General features: G+C 50.0%; 2 protein-coding genes across 2 annotated transcripts; both read left to right on the top strand.

Annotated features, from left to right (window-relative positions):
• Mad2l1bp (MAD2L1 binding protein) lies at positions 1-4,173 on the top strand. Its single transcript, XM_021640186.2, has 3 exons — positions 1-153; positions 522-787; positions 3,275-4,173. The coding sequence occupies exons 1-3, from the start codon at positions 99-101 to the stop codon at positions 3,785-3,787; spliced, it is 834 nt and encodes a 277-aa protein (XP_021495861.1). The 5' UTR covers positions 1-98; the 3' UTR covers positions 3,788-4,173.
• A 3,803-nt stretch (positions 4,174-7,976) lies between these two features.
• Rsph9 (radial spoke head component 9) lies at positions 7,977-22,586 on the top strand. Its single transcript, XM_021640190.2, has 5 exons — positions 7,977-8,266; positions 12,225-12,390; positions 15,443-15,572; positions 16,687-16,833; positions 22,142-22,586. Exons 1-5 carry the CDS (start codon positions 8,040-8,042, stop codon positions 22,300-22,302), a joined length of 831 nt encoding a protein of 276 aa, XP_021495865.2. The 5' UTR covers positions 7,977-8,039; the 3' UTR covers positions 22,303-22,586.
• The last annotated feature ends 39 nt before the right edge of the window (positions 22,587-22,625 follow it).

Raw genomic sequence — 22,625 nt, 5'->3', positions numbered from 1 at the left:
CTTTCCGGCGGCGAGGAGCCGGAAGTGGAGTTTGAGCTTCCCATGATGCTCCGCGCGGCGTCTATTTTAACTGCAGGACGACTAAGCTGGCGGTCGCCATGGCTGCATCCTGGCCGGAAATTCTGTCGGAGCTGGCCCCCTCTGATGACCCAAGTAAGGAGTGGGATCGGTAACTTGGGGGGGCCCGATTCTTTCTTGCTGCTGCCTTCCCAGAGGCATGGCGTTTCCTCTGTGTGTCTCCCTGTGCCCTTGTTTCCCGTGTCACAGTCCGCCCTGACTCTGCGGTCACTCCCTCGCCCTGCTGTGTCCCTTTGGGTGTGATGGCCCCCACTCGACACTCAATAACGAAACCCTAGTCTCTGCCTCCGAAAGTCCCCTCCAGGCCCGGCTATCATTTAAATCGCCCCCAGCCAGGTCTCCTGTCACTGGTGGGGGTGTCTGCTGGTGTGGCCCCTGAGAACGAGAAGACTGACGCTGCTTTTGGTCCCCCCCTTACCTTTGCCCTTTCACCCACGGATTAGATTTGGATTGGTTTGAGAAGTCGGAAGAAACTCATGCTCCCCAGGTAGATCTGGAGACCGTCATCACATCCGCCCAGGAACCGTCCAAGCCTTCGGAGCCGTTTTGCCCGAGAGACTTGGTGCCGGTGGTATTTCCTGGGCCCGTGAGCCAGGAAGGCTGCTGCCAGTTTACTTGTGAACTTCTAAAGCATATCATGTACCAACGCCAACAGCTCCCTCTGCCCTATGAACAGCTTAAGCACTTCTACCGAAAATCATCTCCCCAGGTACGTACAGGCTTTCAGAGAAAACCGGTGGGAAGACTTTGTGGGTCTTAGATGGTGGTGGGCAAGTAGAAAAGTGATCTAGGAAATCCTCAGCTTCTGTGGAAGTCTAGGCTTTTGCAAAGGCTTCCTTGCCTTGTTTTCTCTTCACTTGGGTCTCTTGCCTTTTTTCCTCTTGTTCTTTTTCTGAGACTCTACTTATTATGTGTTTTGTAAGGACATCATGAATTTGTTCTTTACTTTTTTTTTTTTGAAACAGAATTTCAATTAGGTAGTTTAGGCTGGTCTCAGATCTGTTTGCCTCAACTCCCCCTGTAACTCGCAGGGTTACAGGTGTACACCATCATACCCTGGCCTTTCAATTTTTTTTTCTTTCTGTTGTTTGGTTTTTTGAGACAGAGTTTCTCCATGTAGTCTTGACTGTCCTGGACTTTCTTTATAGACCAGCTGGCCTTTAACTCATAGCAATCGCCTGCCTCTGCCTCCCTGAGTGCTATGATTAATGGTCTCTTTCTTCCTCTTTTCCTCATTACACCTCCTTTACACTCTTGGGAATTTAAGGCCTCTCACATGCCAGACAAGTGCTATATTACTAAGCTGTATCCTTAGACCTGAACTGGCACTCTACATTTAAATTTTTTTCTCACCACATTGTCACCTGTTCCTGGTTTTGTTTTAATTTATTTTCTTGAGAAACTTTCTAGACTTTAGATTCTAACAGGCTTTCTCTGTGTAGCCTTGGCTGTCCTGGACTCTCTCTGTAGACCAGGCTGGCCTTGAACTCACAGAGATCGGGGTGCCTCTGCCTCCCCAAGTGCTGCAACTATAGGCGTGCACCACCATGGCCGGCTCGTGGTCCAGTTAGTTTGTGAATTTCAGTTCCTCCCACTTCAGCCTGGGTGCTAGGATTATGGCCTCCATGTCTTTCAGGACTGTGACATTCTCTTATTTTTTTAAGGGTCCCTCCCACCCCAGTTCTTGCTCTTTGAAGTGTCTTCCAGAATTCTTTTCCTATTTGTTTCGTTTGGCTTTTGCTGTTTTAGGTTGGAACTTTTTATTCTGTCTGCCGAGTATGTCGGTGTAAGCCGCTGTCTGATGCCTGAGCCCTGTGAGGGAGTAATGCCATCGGGAGATCTCTTTGGAGAACTCCCCAGACATAGGACAGGAGGGACAAGATGGAGCCTAATCTCAGCAGTTAGGAGAGAGACGGGCAGACACTGAGTTCAACACTAGCCTGGGCTTCAGAGGCAGTTCCAGGACAGCGTGGGTACGTAGGGAGACCCTGTCTCAAAAATGAGACAAACCCCCCCAAACCATAGTGTTAGACATTCACCCTGAGACTGTCCTCACCCAGGTTATTGTTCAGTGCCTCCTGTGCCTTCTGCAGGGCCTGCAACTGTCTAGGGTTCTGCAATGTGGACTTGTTCCTTGTTGGTGTCCCCTTTCCTAGCAGTCGATAGCACTTCTCTTAATATGTCCCCCCCAATACACACACAGACACCTGTTGGTGCTGGGACCATCCACTTTTTATCTTCTGAAGCCTCTTGCCTTTTGGCCCATGTTATGTATTCAGTTCTTCCTCTACAGGGAGATCTTGCTAACTCTCTTTCTCTCCTTCCCTTACTGAATTTCCATCATCAGCATTTCAGGGCAAAGCATGTATTACTGACTGTAATGAGTGTGTGCCTGTGTGAAGGAGTGTGTGTGTGTGCGCGCGTGCGTTGCTCTCCATCTCATTGCCTTGGGATGGTCTCACTGAATCAGAAGCTCATTTAGTCTGCCTGACCAACAGGCACTCAGGATTTGCTTGTCTCTGCCATTCAGTGCTGGATAGGGCTTTTTACCTGGGTCTTGGGGATTTGAACTCAGATCTTTGTGCTTGCAGAGCAGGTACTTTTATTGACTCATCTCTAGACTCAACAACCATGTGTTCTAGTTGCTATGTTCAGTTGATTAAATCAAATAATCCTCATTCAGTTACACTCCCTGTAAAACAAAAATTGCTATCTTCATCTATGCTACCAAGTTTTTTACTGTTTGTTTTTTCTGTTTATTTTTATTTTTTTTTAATTGCTGTGTGCGTGCGGGCACATGTTTGGCACATGTGCTGCCATGTACACAAGTATCAAAGAATACTTTTGTGGAGTCATTCTTTCCTGTCTTTACTTGATTCTGGGGGTTGAACTCAGGTTGCCAGGCCTGTGCAGCAAGCCCCTTTCCTTGCTGAACCATCTCACTGCCCTCCCGACTATTTTCATTGCTTGTATTTTGATGTCTTCCGGCTTGTAATACCATCTTTGCTATTCAAGGCACAGGAGAAGTGTAATTTGTATAGTGAATGTATTTTCCTTGATGTAATGCTTTCTGATAAAACCCAATACCAGAAATGCAGTCTTGCCACTTTATCTACATATCTCCATGGGGTTCCTCCAAAGGGCGTCCACTTCCTTGTGCCGAGGTCTTTTCCTCCATCATTCTTTGTCTTTACAGGCAGAGGACACAGCAAGGAAGAAACCTCGAATCACCACTGAGGTGAGCAGCAGGAAATGTCAGCAAACCCTGGCAGAACTGGAGTGCCTCCTCGGTCACCTAAAAGACTTCTTTGCCCGAACACTGGTTCCGCGAGTGTTGATCCTTCTCGGAGGCAATGCCCTCAGCCCCAAGGAATTCTACGAACTCGACTTGTCCAGGCTGGCCCCCTTCAGCGTGGACCAGAGCCTGAACACAGCAGCTTGCTTGCGTCGTCTCTTCCGAGCCATCTTCATGGCCGATGCGTTCAGTGAGCTGCAGGTTCCTCCGCTCATGGGCACCATTGTCATGGTGCAGGGGCACCGGGACTGTGGGGAAGACTGGTTCCGACCCAAGCTCAACTACCGCATGCCCAGCCGGGGCCACAAACTCACTGTGTCCCTGTCCTGTGGCAGACCTTCCGTCCCAACCGTGGCTTCAGAGGATTACATTTGGTTCCAGGCACCAGTGACACTTAAAGGTTTCCACGAATGAATGAATGAAGACAGTGGCTGGATTCTCTCCCCCTGTGCTACCGAGGCACCCTTCTCTTGTTTGGAATTGAAGCTGCTTCCTGGTGATGGAGGAAGGCTCTGTCCTGGCTGTGTGCCTCTTCTCCCCAGACTTCCTGGTGACCGATGATGCTTGGCTGTGTCATCAAGTGAATCAACGATTCACTCCCAGAGGCCCCTGGGCCAGGTGGTTCTGTTTGAGATTACAAAGCACAGATGGGTCAGTAGACTCGCATGGAGTTGGCCCTTCTCTGCTTTGTGCTATGACTTTCCCGAACTGTAACCAGGGTCGTAATGTGGGTGTGACTCATGAATTTAAATAAGAGATGAATGGATTTGTATTAAAATTTCCTAACACTTTTGACTTAAGACATTTTGGCCTTGAGGTGCAAGGGTTGTTTTCTTGTTTTTGTTTTTGGGAAAGTCTCGTGTAGGAGAGGGTAACCTTGGCCCTCAGATTTTCCTTCCTCGACCTGCTGAATGCTGGGATCCTGGGCATAAGCCCCCATGCCTGGTTTCTTTAGTGCTGGGGTTGGAACCCGGGGTTTCATCCATGGTAGGCAAGCACTGTGTAAACTGAGCTACATGCCAGGCACTAAAGGAATATCCCAGGCGAGCGTCAGACTTGTGCTCTTCAGAATGTGCTTGTGGGGTGCATCCCTACACCCAGCAAGTGTTTGGTTTTGCCTGGGCCTCTTCTACTTCAAGGATTCCATGATTTTTGCTAATGACTCTTTTCCTCTTTGCTAGATTTAGTCTGTGGCATTAAGTGACTTGGTCAAGGTTCTAGAAGTGGGTTGATAACAGAACTAGGACTGGAGCTCTCCTCAGTTCACTTCTAACCAACATTCTTTCCCCATACTGATTGAACTTTGCCTCTTAAAGTCTGTATGCTCAAAGCCAGGGCAGTAGGCAAAATCCTGGTAAGGAACTTGATTTGGCAGGCCACTCACTTTGGGAGCCCAGGAACGCAGGGAACTCTGGTCTGTGGTGGACTGTAAGCAGATTTGCTATGGGGATGTAGGAAGGACCCTCCTCATCCCCCCAAAAAAAGATGGTTCTAGCTCAGAAAGGAGGAGCCATAGCCCTATTCAAAAAAGGGTCACCTGGAGTCAGGACCAAAGGATGTTGTGTTCAGGCTTCATGCAGTCACTGTTGATTGGCTTGGCATTGCCACATGCCCAGCACCATGAGCTAAGTGGGGGAGGCCTGGCAGCCTCTTCCAGCTGTTCCGAAGTCTCAGTAGTTTGGGTAAACCTGATCAGTTCCGCCCTTCAGATCTGAGAAACGAATCTCAGAGGAAAGTGACAAAGAACAGGATGAAAAATGAAAACCAAAAGGCTCTTCTCGAAGCCAGATGAAACCCAGCTCTGGCTCCCCAGATCGCCCTGAAATTCTGAAGGGTTTTCTCCCTATGTCCCTGTTACTTGTGAAGCTTTTGCCCTGCCTCTCTCCATTGCTTGATGGCTCCTGCCATTGCTCCTAGCAAAAATGGCCCCCTCACTGCTGGCAGAAGATCACCCTGCTGAGGGAGATACCCGGCAGGGTTGTTAGGATCCTGTGTCTGAAATGATTGGAACACAGTAACACAAAAACACACAGAACAAACCACCTCTGAGACAGTTTCATGTTTACATGAACTAGATAAGTAGCAGAGAATGATCTTGGACTCCCCCCTCTGCTGGATTACAGGCTATGAGGCCAAGTTTTTTATTCTGTTTCTTTTTCATACGTTTTGGAAGCTGAAAGTCCAGTCTTGGGGGTTGGGGACGCTGTGACAAGGTCCCCTCCTTGGCTGTCATTTGGATGGGTGATTGCCTGAGTGAGGATTATTTCACCTGTCCTCGTTCAGTTTCTCTTTAGGGTATCTTTTATTTTCAGAAAATTCCATACATGGAAACAATGTATTTTGATCGTACTCATCCCAACTCCCACTTCTGCATTCTCCCACCCCTCAACCTTCCCACCTTCCCGTCCCTTCTAAGTATGGCAGTTCAACATGCAGGCCTCATGGCGGTTCAGTTCTGCATGCTTTAGTATGGCCCTCTGCAGTGCCCACAATGGAGGCCACTTCCGCAACGATTGCTTACGTTGTCCTCTCGTGCACCTTCCCCCACGCCCTTCGTGCCTGTATGTGCAAAGAACTTATATACAAGGCTGGGTGGGGCAGTGCGTGCCTTTAATACCAGCCACTTGGGAGGCAGAGTCAGACAGACATGAGTTCAAGGCCAACTGTAAGTTCCAGGATAGCCAGGACTACATAAGGAGACCCTGTCTCAGAAAAGAAAAAAAGGCACGTGTACATGTTAGTTAATGCTAACTTATATGTATAGTTACTAGCTGTTTTAAAGATGAGATTTGGGGGGGTCAGTTTGCTTAAGTTAGAGCTTCTCAAATTGTGGATTGTGACTCCCCGGGGGTGGAACAACCCTTTCCCTTTCCCAGGGATCACCTAAGACCATTAGAAAGATATTTACGTTACAATTCATAACAGTAACAAAAACTGCAGTTATGAAGTAGCAAGGAAAACAATTTTACAGCTGGCAGTCACCACAGCCTGAGGAGCTGCATTAAAGGGCTGTAGCATTAGGAAGACTGAGAAGTGCTGGCTGCATGGGAAAGCATGAGTTCAAGTCTGTTCACCTGCCTGCCGAGCCTGCTCTCTGTGCCGTAACAGTGTGGCTTTCCTTGGAAGTAGCCAGGGTTTGCTCCTGCTTACCAAATGGGCATATTACCAACCTTCGAGACTGGCTCTTCCTTCAGATTCTGGCTACTGAGGTGGAATTCATCATGGATAGGTAAATCCACGATCAGTGAAAACGAGATGTTTGGGCTGTCTTCTGGGTTGAACCTAGCTGAAGTGCATCCTGTCAGCCACACTGATGGTTGTTTTTGTGTGTGATACTACTTTATACAAGAATTGAGCTGTATTGTCAAAGCGGGACAGGGATTGGTGGAGGGGACCTGGCAAAAGAGAGTGGGGAACTTGTGAACGGGGCCATGAGTTATTTTGAGATGAAAGACTGGCCAGGTCAGCTGTCAAATGCTCATTTAAAAAGCCATGATGAGCCAGGTATAGTGGTGCACACCTGTAATCTCAACACTTGGGGAGGCAGAGGCAGGTGGATGTCTGTGAGTTCATGGTCAGCCTGGTCTACAAAGCAAGTCCAGGACAGCCAAGACTACACAGAGAAACCCTGTTCTGAAAACACACACACCAAAACACCCCCCTTCCAAAACACACACACACACACACAAACTATGATGAGCAATACCCAGGCAATCAAAACAAAGCAATTATCCCATTTAGACATGTATTTCTCTGTGGCCTTGGTGTGGAGGCTCAGAGCACTTTGACTTCGTGAGTCTTCCCCAAAGGAATCCAGTCACTAGCAAAGCCCAGCTTCCCTGAAACAAGCCTGTGGAGGACCTGTTGACTTTGGGGCTGTGGCTAAGTTAGCCGGGTGAAGGCAGAGCCCCGCCATTAGTGTGGCTGTGGTCTTCTGTCTGTTGCTACCATTTGAGTCTAAACAGCTATCTATATGTAGGTTATCTACATGTAGGTTGGAGCTGACATGCATGTGTAGTCTCTAAGTGGCTTTTTTTAAGACGGTATCACTATGCAGCCTTGGCTGGCTTGGAACTTGTTATGTAAAGCACGCTGGCCCAGAACTCCTAGAGATCTGCCTGCCTCTGCCTCCTGAGTGCTGGAAAATGTCATCCTTTATATCATTTCCAAGGAGTGGTCCTATATCATACTTCATTGTCTAATCATTTGTCAGACTAGTCCTGGGAGTAAACAAAGGGCTCTGAGGTGAAATTGGTTGATGAACAGAGCCTACTGGTGAAACCTGACTCCGGGTGGGCTTAGAGGGTGTCAGAAACTCAGGAGGTATCAAATTCTTCATAAAATTCTCAGGCCAAGAAGCGATACTGCCCGGGCTGAAATAATACAGCTAGCGCCCTTGTTGGGGTTTTGTTTTCTTCCCAAGTCCCTGTCGGGCATGTGGAGGATTTAATGTGAAGTGCATGTGTGGAGCTCGGCTGGCGCTTCCTAGAGGACAACAGAAGACAGGGACTGTGTGGTGGCTGCTCCAGGAAAAGGCGGGGTTGTAGAGATGGGCGGTCCCGTGGGTGGGATTTTGTTCCCTGCTAGCCCGAGGGGGTGGGGCCCAGGGTCTCCATGGAGACGGCTTCTAGCCGGCAGACTAGCCTAGAGGAAAACGGCTGGCCTGATGGACGCCGACGGTCTCTTGTTGTCGCTGGAGCTGGCGTCTGGCAGTGGACAGGGACTCAGCCCGGACCGCCGGGCCTCGCTGCTCACGTCCCTTATGCTGGTTAAGCGTGACTACCGCTTCGATCGGGTCCTTTTCTGGGGCCGCATCCTCGGCCTCGTCGCGGATTACTACATTGCACAGGGCCTGAGTGATGACCAGCTGGCACCACGCAAGACGCTCTACAGGTGAGGTGGCCCTGTGGCAGGTGAGGCCGTGGGAGGACACCGAAGGGTAGTGGGTGCAGCTACGGTTGGGAGAGGTGGGTGGGCACAGCCTGAGCAAGAAGCTCTTGAGAGCCCGCCTGTGAGTGGGGCATGAGGAAGGAAATGGACAGTTGGAGAGCTCGGTGACTGGAGTGTCACTGAACTGTGAGGCTTCTCTGGATGGGAAAGTGGCTGGGCAGGGTCCGGGGAGGTAAGATTGTCAGCGTGGAGGAGCAAGAGAAACTGGTGTAAATGGGTTCGTTATGGACAGGGGGCTGAACGGAGCAAGCACAAAGTGAGAGGTCCTAGAGAAGGCGACCCGGTATAGAATTCAGGTTCTAGCTGTGGACTGGATTTGGCCTGAAGAAGTCAGACACTCTAGGGCTTGTACTGGAGCTGTCTGGAAGCACCTCTCACGGGCTGTTCAGCGGGAGGCGCTCTTGGAAAAGTGTAAGTCTTGTGAAATGGGGTTAGGATCGGGGGAGGAGGGGCTTATTCTTCAGTGTAAGACTACCGCATAGGAGCATCCCAGCCTCTTTTTGAGTTCCCCAGGATGATGGGGGGCCAACCACGTTATAAAGCACTCAAGCTGCAGGTGTCTGCGGACCTCATTTATTTACTCGTGGCATCAAACCGGTACTGAAGGAGCCTCAGAGGTTCAGAGTCAGCTTTGGATACATGAGGAACCTGAAGCCAAGTCTGGGCTACAGAAGACTCTGTGCTGGGACTGGAGAGGGGGCTCAGTGCACAGAGCACTGGCTACTCTTCCAGAAAAATGGGGTTCAATCTCTAGCACCTCATGGTAGTTCAGAACCACCCATAACTCCAGTCCCAGGGGGTCCAACACCCTCTTCTGGCCTCTGAGGGCACACACGTGAGGTGTACATACATACATGCAGGCAAAGCGCTCATACACACAAAAGAATAAAGATCTTGCCTCAAAAGATGCTAGCATTGAGGGGTACCCAAAGAGATACCAAGAACTCCGGGTTCCAGGAAAACAACTAAGCTTGACCACTGTTCAGGGTTCTGAAAGATGAGCATCTCCCCACAGCTCCCAGCTACAGGAACCTCCTGCACTCTGACTAATGGCTCCGAGAGTTTAGGGAAGAGACTGGACGTGAACTTGACAGAGCAGCATGATTGGAGAAGTCAAGAGTCCGAACTTTGTCCGTAGGCCACCAGGGAACACCAATGGGGTTATAAACAAGAAGAGCATGCTCAGATTTGAGTGGGCAGACGATTTGGAAGTTTGTGTGGGGTGGGCCTTTAGGTGCCTTGGTGGTACCCAGAGGCAAGAATTTGGAAGGGGAAAATAGCTGAGCAGTTGGAAGATATGAGGGAGGCTGTGACAGATTGGATGAAGGTGGTGAGGAGTTCAAGGTTGGTCGGTCCAAAGGTCAGCTACTGCTTACCATTGAGTGTTGGCCCTGCTTACCATTGAGAACCTGCACAGCAGCATTCATCTCAGGTCTGCAAACCCAGCACTTGAGAAACCGAGACAGAAGGAGTTCAAGGCCAGCCTGGGCAACGGTGAAGACCCTACCTCAAAGTATTCAGTAGAGAGAGCATGTCTTGCACTGAACCTCCATCTAGTCCCGGGCTAGTGACTTGTGATTTCATTTTCTCATCCAGTCCTGAGCAGCGGCAGCAAGCAGCAACCCAAGCAGGCTGGATCTCTAAGCTGTGCTGTTGGGTCGTTTAGGGGTACTAAAAGCATTTTAGACTTATAGATATTTTAAACTTAACTGTGCTGGGTGGTTTCATGGTAACTTGACGTAAGCTAAAACCATCTGAGAGGAGAGAAACTCAATCATTAAGAAAATGCCTCAGTAAGATCAGGCTTGCAGATGAGCTTGGAGGGCACTTTTTTAGTGAGGGGTGGGGTGGTGCCGTCCCTGGGCTGGTGGTCCTGGGATGTTTTCTATAGGAAAGCAGGCTGAGCAAGCCAGTAAGCAGTAAGTTTTAAGCATGGCCTCTGCATCAGCTTCTGCCTCCAGGTTCCTGCCCTGCTTGAGTTCTTGTCCTGACTTCCTTCAAGGATGAACAGTGATGTGGAAGTGTGAGCCAAATAAACCTTCCCCTCCCCACGCTGCTTGGGTCGTCATGTTTCACAGAAGCAACAGTAACCCTAACTAGGACACTGACCGTGGGCTCGTTGTAAGCCATCTGATAAACAGGGTCTCAGGTAGCTCAGAGTGGCCTTAGACTTAATAAGCAGCTGAGGATGTAGCAGCTAAAAATGTAAAAGTATTCATTGTTCTACTTGAAGAATAAATAAGCAAATCAAAACTATGCTGGTAGAGAGCCAGGCCTTTCTGCTGGTGGCTGTGGGTTTTGCTGTTGTAGAGCGTGACCTCTCTCTGAAGTTGGGCACATCCTTGGACCTTCCCCATATCACTATGGGTGAGCAACTGTCAAATTACTAGACAAAACACTAGCCCCCAAACCAGCACATTTAGCCGGATGTGATGGTGCAGCACTCAGGAGGCAGAGGCAAATGGATCTCTCTGAGTTCCAGGCCAGTCTGGTCTACAAATCGAGTCCAGGACAGTAAAGGCTATACAGAGAAACCCAGTCTTGGAAAAAAACAAAACAAAACAAATAAAAGACTAAAACACAAACCAGCACATTTATGTACCCAGGAGACGAAGTGGCTGGCTGAGGTGCCGCACGCCCTGTGAGACTGTCAGCTGCTCTGGATGCTGAGACAGAGAATTACTTGGACACAAGTTCCAGATCAGCATGGGCGATGGACAGACATTTCTTTGTGTGGTGGCGGCAGCCTTATGCACATGCTAGGATGAGTGCATCAAGGCAAACCTGGAGAAGTTGGAAGCAACCTGCAGGAGGCGGTTCCCTCCTTCCATCACAGGGACTCCGGGGATTAAGCTCAGGTTGTCAAGCGTGGTGGCCTTTACCTGCTGCGTCTCCTTGCCAGCCCCCGACAAAATGTTTTAAGGACCAGCCAGATAGGTCAGCAGTTAAGAACACCTGCATGAGGCAGTGATGTCTCATGCACTCAGGAGACCGAGGAAGGCAGATCTCTGTGAGTTTGAGGCCAGCCTGGTCTATAGAGCGAGTTCCGGGACAGAGAGACCATGTCTCAAAACAAACAAACAAACAAACAAACAAAAAAACATGCTGTTCTTTCACAAGACTTAAGTTTGGTTCCCAGCACCCACATGAGCAGCTTACAACAGCCTGTAACTCCAGCTTTAGGGGATCCAATCATGCACTCTGTGACATACAGACACACAGACATACATGCTTACCAAACTTGGGTCCTCTGGAAAAGCAGCAAGAGAGATGTCCTGAGCCATCTCTCCAGCCCCTCTGCCTCACCTTTAAAAATATTTCTAAAATTTTATTTTATGTGCATGGGTGTTTTGCCTGCATGTATGTTTGTGTGTGCCTGGTGTCTACAGAGGCCAGAGGAGGGCATCAGATCCTCTGGAACTGGGGTTACAGACAGTCGTGAGCCACCGTTTGGGTGCTGAGGACCAGTCGTGAGTCCCCTGGAATAAAGATAGAGCTTCTAACTGCTCTATCTCTAGCTCCCAAAGTAAAATATTTTTTTCAATAATTTATTTAATTTTATTTTTCTGTGCATCAGTGTGAAGGTGTCGATCCCTTGTTACTGGAGTTACAGACAGTTGTGAGCTGCCGTGTGGGTGCTGGGAATTGAACCCCTGGTTCTTCGGAAGAGCCGACAGTGCTCTTAACCATCGAGCCATCTATCCAGCCCAGTAAAATATTTTAAAGTAAGGGAAAAGTACATCAAGCGGAATGTGTATCCAATGTCAGGGTGGACTGTCCCACACAGGCTTTGAAGGGTCCTGGGGTGAAGGTGTTTTCAAAGCCCCTGTGATGAGGGAGGGTGGCGGGAGCACGGTGCGAGGGCAGCTGGACTCCTAGGTGATGTGGGTGTTGTTGGCAGCCTGAACTGCACAGAATGGAGCCTCTTGCCCCCTGCCACGGAGGAGATGGCCACCCAGACGGCTATGGTGAGTGGCCGCTTCATGGGTGATCCGTCGCATGAGTACGAACACACGGAGCTCCAGAAGGTGAACGAGGGCGAGAGGGTCTTTGATGAAGAAGTGGTGGTAAGTGCAGCGTGGTGGGCTGTGCTGGGTCTGAGCAAACGCCAGTCAGGGCTGAGGGTCAGTACAACGTGAGCACCACAGGCAAAGCCCTGGCAGGCCCCTCCCCCACCCCGCCCCGCTCCGCCCCACAAGCCAAACCCAACTAAATCAACCCAAGAGCAGGGTTCCAGGGCTGGAGATGGCCCAGTGGCTAAGAGCACTGGCTGCTCTTTCAGCGGATCTGGTTCCGTCCCCAGCACCCGTGTGGAAGCTCACAACTGTCTGTATCTCCAGTTCCCAGGGATCCAGTGTCCTCTTCTGATCTCTGTGGGCACCAGGCACTCAGGTGGCTCACAGACATGAGAGAGCAAAACACTCGTCCACACCGAGAGAGAACAGGGTACCAGCCCCCTAGAAACACGAGCAAGTCCCACTATGCTTACCTGTTGTCACGGCCATCACTACTGCCCGGGTGTTCACTGCCTCCTTGGGGTGCCAGTCCCGACAGCTCTGTGAATGTGGTGCATTACCACCCAGGTGAAGAGGACACTGGGGCTCAGTGGATGAGGCCTGAGGAGCAGGGCAAAGAGAGTGGATGGGCAGCTCTTATAAAGCCTGGCTTCACATGGGGACTGGAGAGAGGGCTCCATGCTATATCCCGAGAACCGGGAATGTGTATACATATGGATACTGTTGTTATTATTACTGTTTATTATTACTATTATTATTTTGGTTTTCGGAGACAGGGTTTCTCAGTGTAGCCTTGGCTGCCCTGGAACTCACCCTGCAGACCAGGCTGGTCTCAAATTCTGAGATCTGCCTGCCTCTGCCTCCCAAGCGCTGGGATTCAAGGTGAGAGCAATCACCACCGGCTCATTATTATTATCATCATGATCACTGTTTGCATAGTCATTATTGTTTAATAGTGCTGGGAATCCAAACTGGACCTTATGCATTCTAGGCCAACCCTCTGCCACTGAAATACATGGATTTATTTGTGTGTGTGTGGCGTCAAGGTCATAGGACAACTTGTGGGAGTTGGTTCTCTTTTGCCATGTAAGTTCTAAAGCTTGAGCTCCCGTCATTAGGCTTGATGGAAAGTACCATTATCCACACAGCCATCTGGCCAGCCCTTTTGGACTAATCTTAATTTTACTAGATAATACACCACATGGTTCCTGAGTCACAGGCACTAAAAGAAATGCAATAAAATCTCCTTTCTTCCCTCTTTCTCTAGGGGACATTACGTAACTGTTTAGCATATGTCCCTGTCTGGTCCAGAGCCTTCCACTCCATCAGCAGCCTCCCTGTACTCCAGGAGCTCAAAGGGCGCGATCTCAGGCCCCGCAGCACAAGCCTGCATTTCCCAACGATCCCCGGGGTTCGGACTCCATTTTGAAGTGCCATTTCCAGACACTGGTGCCAAGTAACATCCTGGCATCTAGATATGTTTTCTTGTTGTTTTTTTTTCCTTTTAAACAAAATTTAAAAATGGTAGCGTAGGGCTGAGAGTTGGCTTAGTTGTTAAAGGTACTTGTTGCTCTCACAGAGGACCTGGCTCAATCTAAGCACCCATGTGGTGGCTCATGCCTGGCTATAGCTGTAGGTCCAGGGGATCCGACACGACACCCTCTTCTGACTTCTGTGGGCACCACACACACACATGGCGCACAGACATACACGCAGGCAAAACCCCCACATGCACCAAGTAATAAAACAAAATAAATGTTAAAAAATAGAGTGGCCATGCGGTGCGTCCACAGCCCTGTCCATTTCCCTTTTTAGGAAAACTTCTCTTTCAGAGACCTTTCTGTATCAGCACCCCAACCGGCTCAGAGTCCTTTCTGTATCAGTACCCCGACTGGCCACCAGCTTCTGTGCCAGCGTGTGACTGCACCTGTGTTTAAACAGCATCCGATTCATGGAAAGTAACTTCCACGTTACAGCTCTGACAAACCTGTTGTGCCAAGTGGCCTTGGACTGACGTCATTTCCAACGTGTGCACTTGATATCTAAAGGGCTGGTTCCTAGAAATGCTGCTGGCTCAGCAAGTAGGGGGGCCACACGCTGAAGCCAAACCAAACCAGAATTTAAAACCCAGCCTTGTATTTGAACACGGGTGACGGTAAAATTCTCAGTGTAGGCTGTCAACAGCCTAGTGGCAGCCATACCTGCCTTGTGCAATCACTGAGGTGACATTCACAGCGCCTGAATGTTAGTTTCTGCCTCCCCATGTCAGCCCCTTGCCAGTGGCTCTGTGACTTCACATACCTCTGTCCACAGGCTTCAAGTTTTAATCCCCTTTGATATGATTTTCTCTATCACCCAAATAACGCACCGTGAGCATGATTACTCTCATATATATGAACTGTATATATGATTGTATTTATTTATCATTATTAGTGGGTGTGTGAATGTCTGTGTGTCTGGGCAGTCGGTTTGGGAATCAGTTCTCTTCTTGCACTTCAATAAAGGCAATGTATTTATTTCATGTGTAGGAGTGTTTTGCCTTAACGTGGGGTCTCTGCATCCTGTGAGCAGGCTGTGATATCCCTGGGACTAGAGTCATGGTTGTGAGCTGCCATGTGGCTGCTGGGAATCCAACCCAGATAATCCGGTAGAGCAGCCAGTGCTCTCAACCTCTGGGCCACCTCTCCGACCCTCTTCCTCTTTTCTTTCTTTCTTTCTTTCTTTTTTTTTTTCTTTTTTTTTTTTTTTAAAGCAAGGTCTCTATTGTTTCTGTTGCTGTCCCTTGAGCTTCTGGAAAGTTCTATCTCTGTTGGGATCACAGATGTGCAGTGCAGTATCCAGGTATCCAGTTTTTTATGCGGTCCTGATTCAGATGATCAGGCTGGCGAGCGCTTTTACTGAACCATCTCTCTACTAGCCCTTGCGCCTGCACACGTGCGTGTGACACACACACACACACACGGAAGGGGGATGGCAAATTCTTACTCAGTACAACTCTTTTCCCTCTGGTGGGGAAAAGAATTGGCCATGCAGAGCTCTGTCTTTCCACCTGGGATGAGTGGGCACAGTGCCCTGGCAGGATGTCCCTCTTCTCTCTCCTCAGGTCCAAATCAAGGAAGAGACCCGCCTGGTGTCCATTATTGACCAGATTGACAAGGCTGTGGCCATCATCCCCCGAGGTGCCCTCTTCAAGACTCCTTTTGGAGTCACCCACGTCAATCGGACCTTTGAAGGTGAGTTCCCTGAAGAGCTTCGCAGAGCAGGAGATACTAAGGTTCTGTTGAACATGTCGGGGAGACCAGGGGATGTCCCCTGCTTGGAGAAGAGTGGCTGTGTCTACAGCACCGGGAAGGATGAGCCTCCTGGTCTGCTGCTGTTGGTTAGTGTCCTGGTTTCATTCTGTTGCTGACAAGAAAGTAGCACAGTGAAGGAGATGGTCCGGTCCATCTCCGGGAAATGAGCGCACACAAGCAGAGCTCAGCTAGCTTTCTTTATTCTTGTACAGTTCGAGGCTCCTTGCTTAGGGAAAGGTACTACGTAGAGTGGGCTGGGTCTTTCCTCATCCATTTACAATGAATACCATCCCCCACAGACATGCCCATGGGCTAACCTGCTGGATCACTGGGTCTCAACCTTTCTAATGCTGTGATCCTTTAACACAGTTCCATATATTGTGGTGACCCAAGACCATAACTACAAATTTGCTACTGTCATGAAGTACAATGTAAATATCTGTTATGCAGGATTTATGATACATGAACCCCATGAAAGGGTCATTATATCCCAAAGGGGTCTCAACCACAGGTAGCAAACCACCACTCCAGGCAATTCTTCATTAAGACCCTCCCAGGTTGGACATGGTGATTCATGCTTTTCATCTCAGCACTCTGAAGGCAGAGACAACTTAAAATTTTTTTTCTAGGACTGTAGACTAAAACATGTATTCTTTCTTAGTGAATACATACTTTGGCTTAGGGAAAACATAAAAACAAAATAAGAGGAACTCTGTGAGTTCAAGGCCAGCCAGAGCTACACGGTGAGACTTTGTCTCAAAACAAACAAACAGACTCTTTCCCTAGGTGACTCAAAGTTGTGTCAAGTTGATAGTTAAAACTAACCAGTGCAGTTGGGGTGGATTATCAGTCACTGGACCCTGAGGGGCAGGGTGTGTACGGTGATTTGAATTCTCCTGGGACAAGGCCAAGCGTGGGCGGAGGGAATGAGCTCCATCTTTTGGCTTTGGTTATCTGTCTGATGGACAGAACCCCCAGCTGCTGTTTCCCTTTGGTGGCAATGCAGGGAGAAAGGAGCCTTTGGGTTAATTGTTCTGCCATCTCCTCTTCCCAGGCCTGTCCTTGTCTGAGATCAGGAAGCTGAGTTCCTATTTCCACTTCAGGGAGGCTGTTGATATGAAGAACAAAACCTTGCTTGAGAAGGCAGACTTGGACCCATCTCTGGATTTTCTGGACTCCCTGGAGCATGACATCCCCAAAGGTAACAGACCATTATCTTCAGGGTGTGGGGCTGACCTTCAGGTCAGAGCAGGAGGCCAGCCCACCCGCCTTTCTTCTCCAAGGCTGGGACTAAGAACCTAGGCAGGCATTGCTGGTTCACTGGTGACTCCTGAAGGTGTAAATATCTGTTATGCAGGATTTATGATACATGAACCCCATGAAAGGGTCATTATATCTCCAAGGGGTCTCAACCACAGGTAGCAAACCACCACTCCAGGCAATTCTTCATTAAGACCCTCCCAGACCCTCCCAGGCTTCCCCAGAGCCTGGTTGTCCAGAGCACCAGAGCAGAGGAAGGATGTAAAGTAGCTCCGTGTCTCTTGAGTTTTTAGCTTTTTTTTTTTTTTTTTTAGTTTTTAACTTTTTTGTTCTTATTCTTAATGTACTTCTGAGTCTTATGGCCATCAATTTTTAATGTGTTTTGGCTTTTTGTTTGTTTGGTTTTTCAAGACAGGGTTTCCCTATGTAGTCCTGGCTGTCCTAAAACTCACTCTGAAGACCAGGCTGGCCTCGAACTCAGAGATCTACCTGCCTCTGCCTCCCAAGTGCTAGGATCAAAGGCGTGTGCCACTACCACCTGGCCAATGGTTACTTTTTAAGTTGAAACTTTCTTGATGGATTTCTTTGTGTGTGCAGGTCATAGCACACATGTGGAGATCCGAGGACAAACTCAGAGAACTGGAAGTCAGTTCTCTCCTTCCCCTTTGTAGGCTCCAGAGATCTAACTCAAGTGGTCAGGCTTAGCTGTGAGCATCTTAGCCAAAGAGCCACCTTGCCTCCCACTCGACTTTAAGTTAAAAACCTCCTTAATTTTATTTTCTTTAATGGATGAAATTATGTTTATCGTGAACACTGTGATGTTTCAAAGTCTATATACACTGTGAAATCGTTCGGTCTTGCTGACTGACAAGCACATTGCCTCAGGTAGGCCCCTCCCCACCCCCAGAAGGAGCACACTTGTCTGCTACCATCACATTTCCCAGGAGTATACTATAAAGTCAGCTGTGGTAGTGCAGACCTGCAGTGCCAGGGCTCAGACACTCGGACCTCGGTGCACAGCCCTATCTCAAATGTATCTGTATTTATACATCTGGATATACGTGTATTTATACATTTATGTACATATTCATATATATATATATATTCATGCTTAGCTATAGTACCATATTTACAATAGACCTCTAAAGTTGTTCCTCTTATATACTGTCATTCTATTTCCTGTGTCCTTTCGTAACATAACCCCATACTTCCTTCCTTCAATCCAACCTACCTCTGATAACAGCTATTCTCCTCCTCTTGATTATGAGACAAAGCATCATAATGTAGCAGGAGGATCAGAAGTTTGATCCTTGTCTACCTAGTAAATTCTACATAGTAAATGAAACCCTGATTTAACCTCATCATCATCATCATTTGTTGTTGTTGGCTTTGTTTTGTTTTTGTGAGACAGGGTTTCTCTGTGTAGTCCTGGCTTTCCTGGAACTCAGTCTGTTAGACCAGGCTGGCCTTGAACTTACAGAAAGCTGAGTAGTGATGGTGCACACAGGCCCAGGAGTTCCTGGAAAGCTTTGGTGGGAGAAGCTGTGGAGGCTTGGAGGAAAGCCTGTGATTGCAAGGCAATGCGCACAGGTGGGCAGAGAAGGGGCAATCAAGCCCTCAGGTTGTCTATGGGTTACTGTAGCGCCAGGGTCAGGATGAGATCCCCAGCATCTGGGTTCCACCACATGGGGGCACCCAAGCCAAGTCACCTTGAGTGTGGCTTACAGTGGTGGGTAGGTGGCTTCTGGCCACAGAAGGAAAGTGAACAGGGCCAGGATGAATCTCCCCCTTTCAGAAACAGCTCTGCTTTCCTTCTGTACTCTCTTCTAGTGAGAAAGCTGCTGGGTGGCTCTCCTGCCTGCCAGATGCCAGTGGGTGACTGGACTGCAGAGTGGGGTCAAGAACCCTTGAGGGAGTACCCTGGGACACCATGCCTGGCTAGAGGGGTGGGGTTTGGAGCTCCTTAACTCTTTCTGCTTAGGGAGGAGCATTTGCTTTCCGAGTCTGAAGCAATCAATCATTCAAGATGGTTTGTCACATCTGAGCAGGCGTGGTCCCCTGCCCTTAGCTCCAGGGCTAAGCCTGGAGTTCACAGCTTTTCTCTATACAGGTGCTGGTGAAAGGAGGGGGCGGTGGATATTGTTGGAGAACAGTATCTTGGCAACGAGGGGCTGTGTAACGAACGCCCTGCGATGGAAATTTTTATGCCGATGGATCCCAGGCAGGATCATTCTGATGGGTGCTGTGACTTCTCTGACCATGGCTTTGCACCATGGGAGACAGGTGGAGCAGTGGGTCAGGCAGCCAGATTCTCAGTGGTATTCTGTCATTCAGTACTCCTTAACCTTTCCCTCTGTCATCAGAGCATGGAGCAGCTGCATGCCAAGCCCTTTTGGTGCCCTCGGAATGAGAAAGCCAACTCTCCTGTGCCAGGAAAGTTTGAGGGCAACAAGACAGGATGGGAAACAGAAGTTAGGCTCTACTAGGAGCACAGAGGGATGGGCTCAGAGGAGGGAGCAGGTAGCGGGACTTGTGGGGAGGCAGATCTTGGCAGGAAGGACCAAATCCAGGTTGGGGTCCCAGAAGTAAGCACTCGGTGCAGCGCCCTGTTTGGACAGCAGAGGGCAGCAAAAGTCCTGCAGCCTGGAAAACTGACTTTGAAAGGCTGTCGTAGAGGTGATTGGAGGGTGGGGACCCATGGTACAGGGTGAGAAGAAGAGAATGGGCAACGTGGTGTCAGCCTTAGAGGTGTGTGTGTGCAGATGGCTCTTCTAAGTCTTTCAGAAGTGATCAGGGGTCCTGCCATCTGCTAAGTAGATTGGAGGCTGACACGGGGGTGTCGTTTTCCTCCACGACACTCTCTATCCCCCAGGCCCAGCCTCTAGGAGGGTTGACTCTATCTTATGGTAAGGGGGATAGGGCCTTCTCCCATCCGGAACCTGCAGTCACTTTTTAATTTCATTTTATGTATATGGGTCTTTTGTTTGCATGTATGCCTGTGTCCCACATGTGTCCGCAGATACAGAAGGCTCTGTATCCCCTGGAATGAAGACGGTTGCCAGCCATCATGTGGGTGCTGGGAATCAAACCTGGGTCCCCTAAAAGAACAGCCTGTTGAGCCATCTATCCAGTCCTCCCTGGCCGTTTCTTCGTGTGATGAAGTTTAGGGGTTGAAGCATAGGCCACCTGTTGCCTCTGACAGCTTGATCTGAGCCAGACCCTCACTCTCTTACACTATTAGCCTTTCTCCCTGGGTGGCAGGATGGAAAGGTCACTTCACTCCAGCCTGGGGCTCCACACTGATCGGGAAACCCAGGAGGACCTCCTGCCAGCTGCATAGGGCTACCGCTGAGTTCCAGGGCTGATTTTCTCCCCAGCCTCAGAGCACCGGTATTTAAGAGGTGGACAGGAAGCCAGGTCTGAGGAGACGGGAGAAAACTGGGGTTATGAACTGCCCTGCTGGACTGCTTCCTATCTCAAAGGGCAACCACTGCTGGCTGGGTTTAGTTTTTCCGTATTTGCACTTGAGACAGTGGTGAAGGCGATAGTGTCTAGCTCCTCATGGACATGCAACGTGTCTGCTGACACGCTGGGGGCGGTGGGCGGGAGCAGAGAGAGGAAAGAGGAGAGGATTTGTGTGTGTGTCCTGGGTGATGAGCTAAGGCAGGAAGGATGAGTGGACAGGGGTATGACAAGAATGCAAGGGAAGGCGGGGAGGCCGGCCCCCGGCATGCTGCAACTCAGCTAGCACCCTTTGGCCTGCTTGGCCCTGGCCTCCTCGGGTTCCTCACACTTCACCCATGTCTCTGGGTCCGAGATACACATCCTAGCCTCTGCTCCCCAGCTACTGGGAGCAAGAGGTGACCAGGCATGCTGGTGTGAGGGGTCCCCTGGCACCACGCTGTTGGCTGAACTGATGAGTTATCTGGCTGCAGTGGGGCTGGGGCTAGACAGGCTGTTCTCTCTAGGCCAGCACTTGGGCAAGGGAAGCTGCGAGCCAGCCTTCCTGGGTGGGCAGAGCACAGTCTGGTCTTGCTTATCTCAGGGAGGCCATGTGGCTGTGGCTCTAAGAGCAAGGAGGGACTAGGTCTCTGTAGAAAGCTGTCCCATGATGCTCTGCGCCCTGGTAGGGTGACGAAGGCTAGAGAACAGTATATTCCTTGGTCTGTTTGTAGTCAAGGACCAAACATGGCGAACATGGAACTCTCTGTTCTGTCATACTCCAGCCTCGTGTCCCCTTAAGCTCAAGCAGTGTTTTCTGGAGACCTATGACCAAGAAAGCCAAAGTTCTCAGGTGCTCAGAGGACAGCTGTCAGCCAGGCGCTGCACCAGCCATGGCCCATTACACAGGCTGTTCTGATTCCTTCTTGATGGCACTGTGGACTGGAGCAGTGACAAGCACATGGTGTGTGTAGCCTTCACTTCACTGTCCTGTGCGTGCTGAGTCAGGACCAGGGGCAACAGACCTCCATGCTTCCAGAAAGCTCTGCTTTTGACCTGGGCAGGCAGCTAGCTATTCAGGGATGAGCTTCTTGGATGCAGGGTGGCCCCCAGAGGGTGGGGATTGAGTTGCGAAGCTGCTGGGTGTGGAGTGACCAGGGTGGGCCATGGTTGGAGGTAGGCTGCGGGAAACTCATGTGGAAGGAGCCAGCAGCAGGGCTGAGTTGGCAACTGATGAAGGCTCTGGAACAGCCCTCAAGCATAACTGGTTGGTCCTGCACCAAAACCTGCAAAAGTTATTTGCCTTCCTGGCAGGGACCAGAGCAGGGCTGTGGCTGGTTTGGGGGAGAGGCCTCGGTGCGCAGGGGAATAGGAGCCCAGATCTGCATCCAGAGGCGATTTTCCCAGGCTCCTTCCTCCCACACAGCGGCTCCCTCCCTTGGAGCTGGATCAGGCCCTTCCAGCCAAGTCATTCTGGCTCGGCCTGGTCTGAGCTGCTGTCTGGAGTACCACAAGGCGGACTCAGCAGCTGATGTCCCTTCCCAAGCATGGCTCCACCTACCAGCAGCTAGGGAGACCACTGAGGTGGGAGGCCTGAAATGGCCCAACCTGAGCTTGGGCCTTGAGCCGTCTCATCCATCTTGGAGCTCAAAGTCATAGTGCAAGGGAAAGGAGCCACTCTGTCTGCCTGTCCCCACATCCTAGCTTGGTGGCTTACTGTCTTCCCTCTGTGTCACAATGAGCAGCAGGAGCAAAGCAACTCTTACAGTGGCACCTGAGCCAGGCCTCAGCTCCTGTCGTCCCTCCAGGGTCTTGGAGCATCCAGATGGAAAGGGGCAACGCGCTGGTGGTGCTGCGCAGCCTGCTCTGGCCAGGCCTCACCTTCTACCACGCTCCCCGCACCAAGAACTATGGCTACATCTACGTAGGCACGGGTGAGAAGAACATTGACCTACCCTTCATGCTGTAGGAGGGGCAGTCTGGGTATTTATGTGGCGGCTAAACATTATTTTCATAAAGTTCAACAATTTAGCCCCTTTGTTCTGTCATGCTTTTTGTCATTTTGTCCCCAGTCTAGTCACCTGGCTCTGAATGGCCCACGAAGTCGGAAGGTAGAGACCTGGAAGAAGCTAACGGAGGAGACACTCAGTGTGGCTGGGTGGAAACTGGTAGGAAGGGATGGTCAGGGGCCTGCTGAACTTCCTGGATTCCACTGAAAGCCAATAGTAACCAGCAGTTATTAGGCCCCCAACTGACGCCTATCAGCGGAGGACAGGGATCTGTGCGGCACAC

This window comes from Meriones unguiculatus, chromosome 16, assembly GCF_030254825.1.
Source record: "Meriones unguiculatus strain TT.TT164.6M chromosome 16, Bangor_MerUng_6.1, whole genome shotgun sequence".
Classification (NCBI taxonomy): Eukaryota; Metazoa; Chordata; class Mammalia; order Rodentia; family Muridae; genus Meriones; species Meriones unguiculatus.
This window is presented reverse-complemented; position numbering and strand designations above follow the sequence as displayed.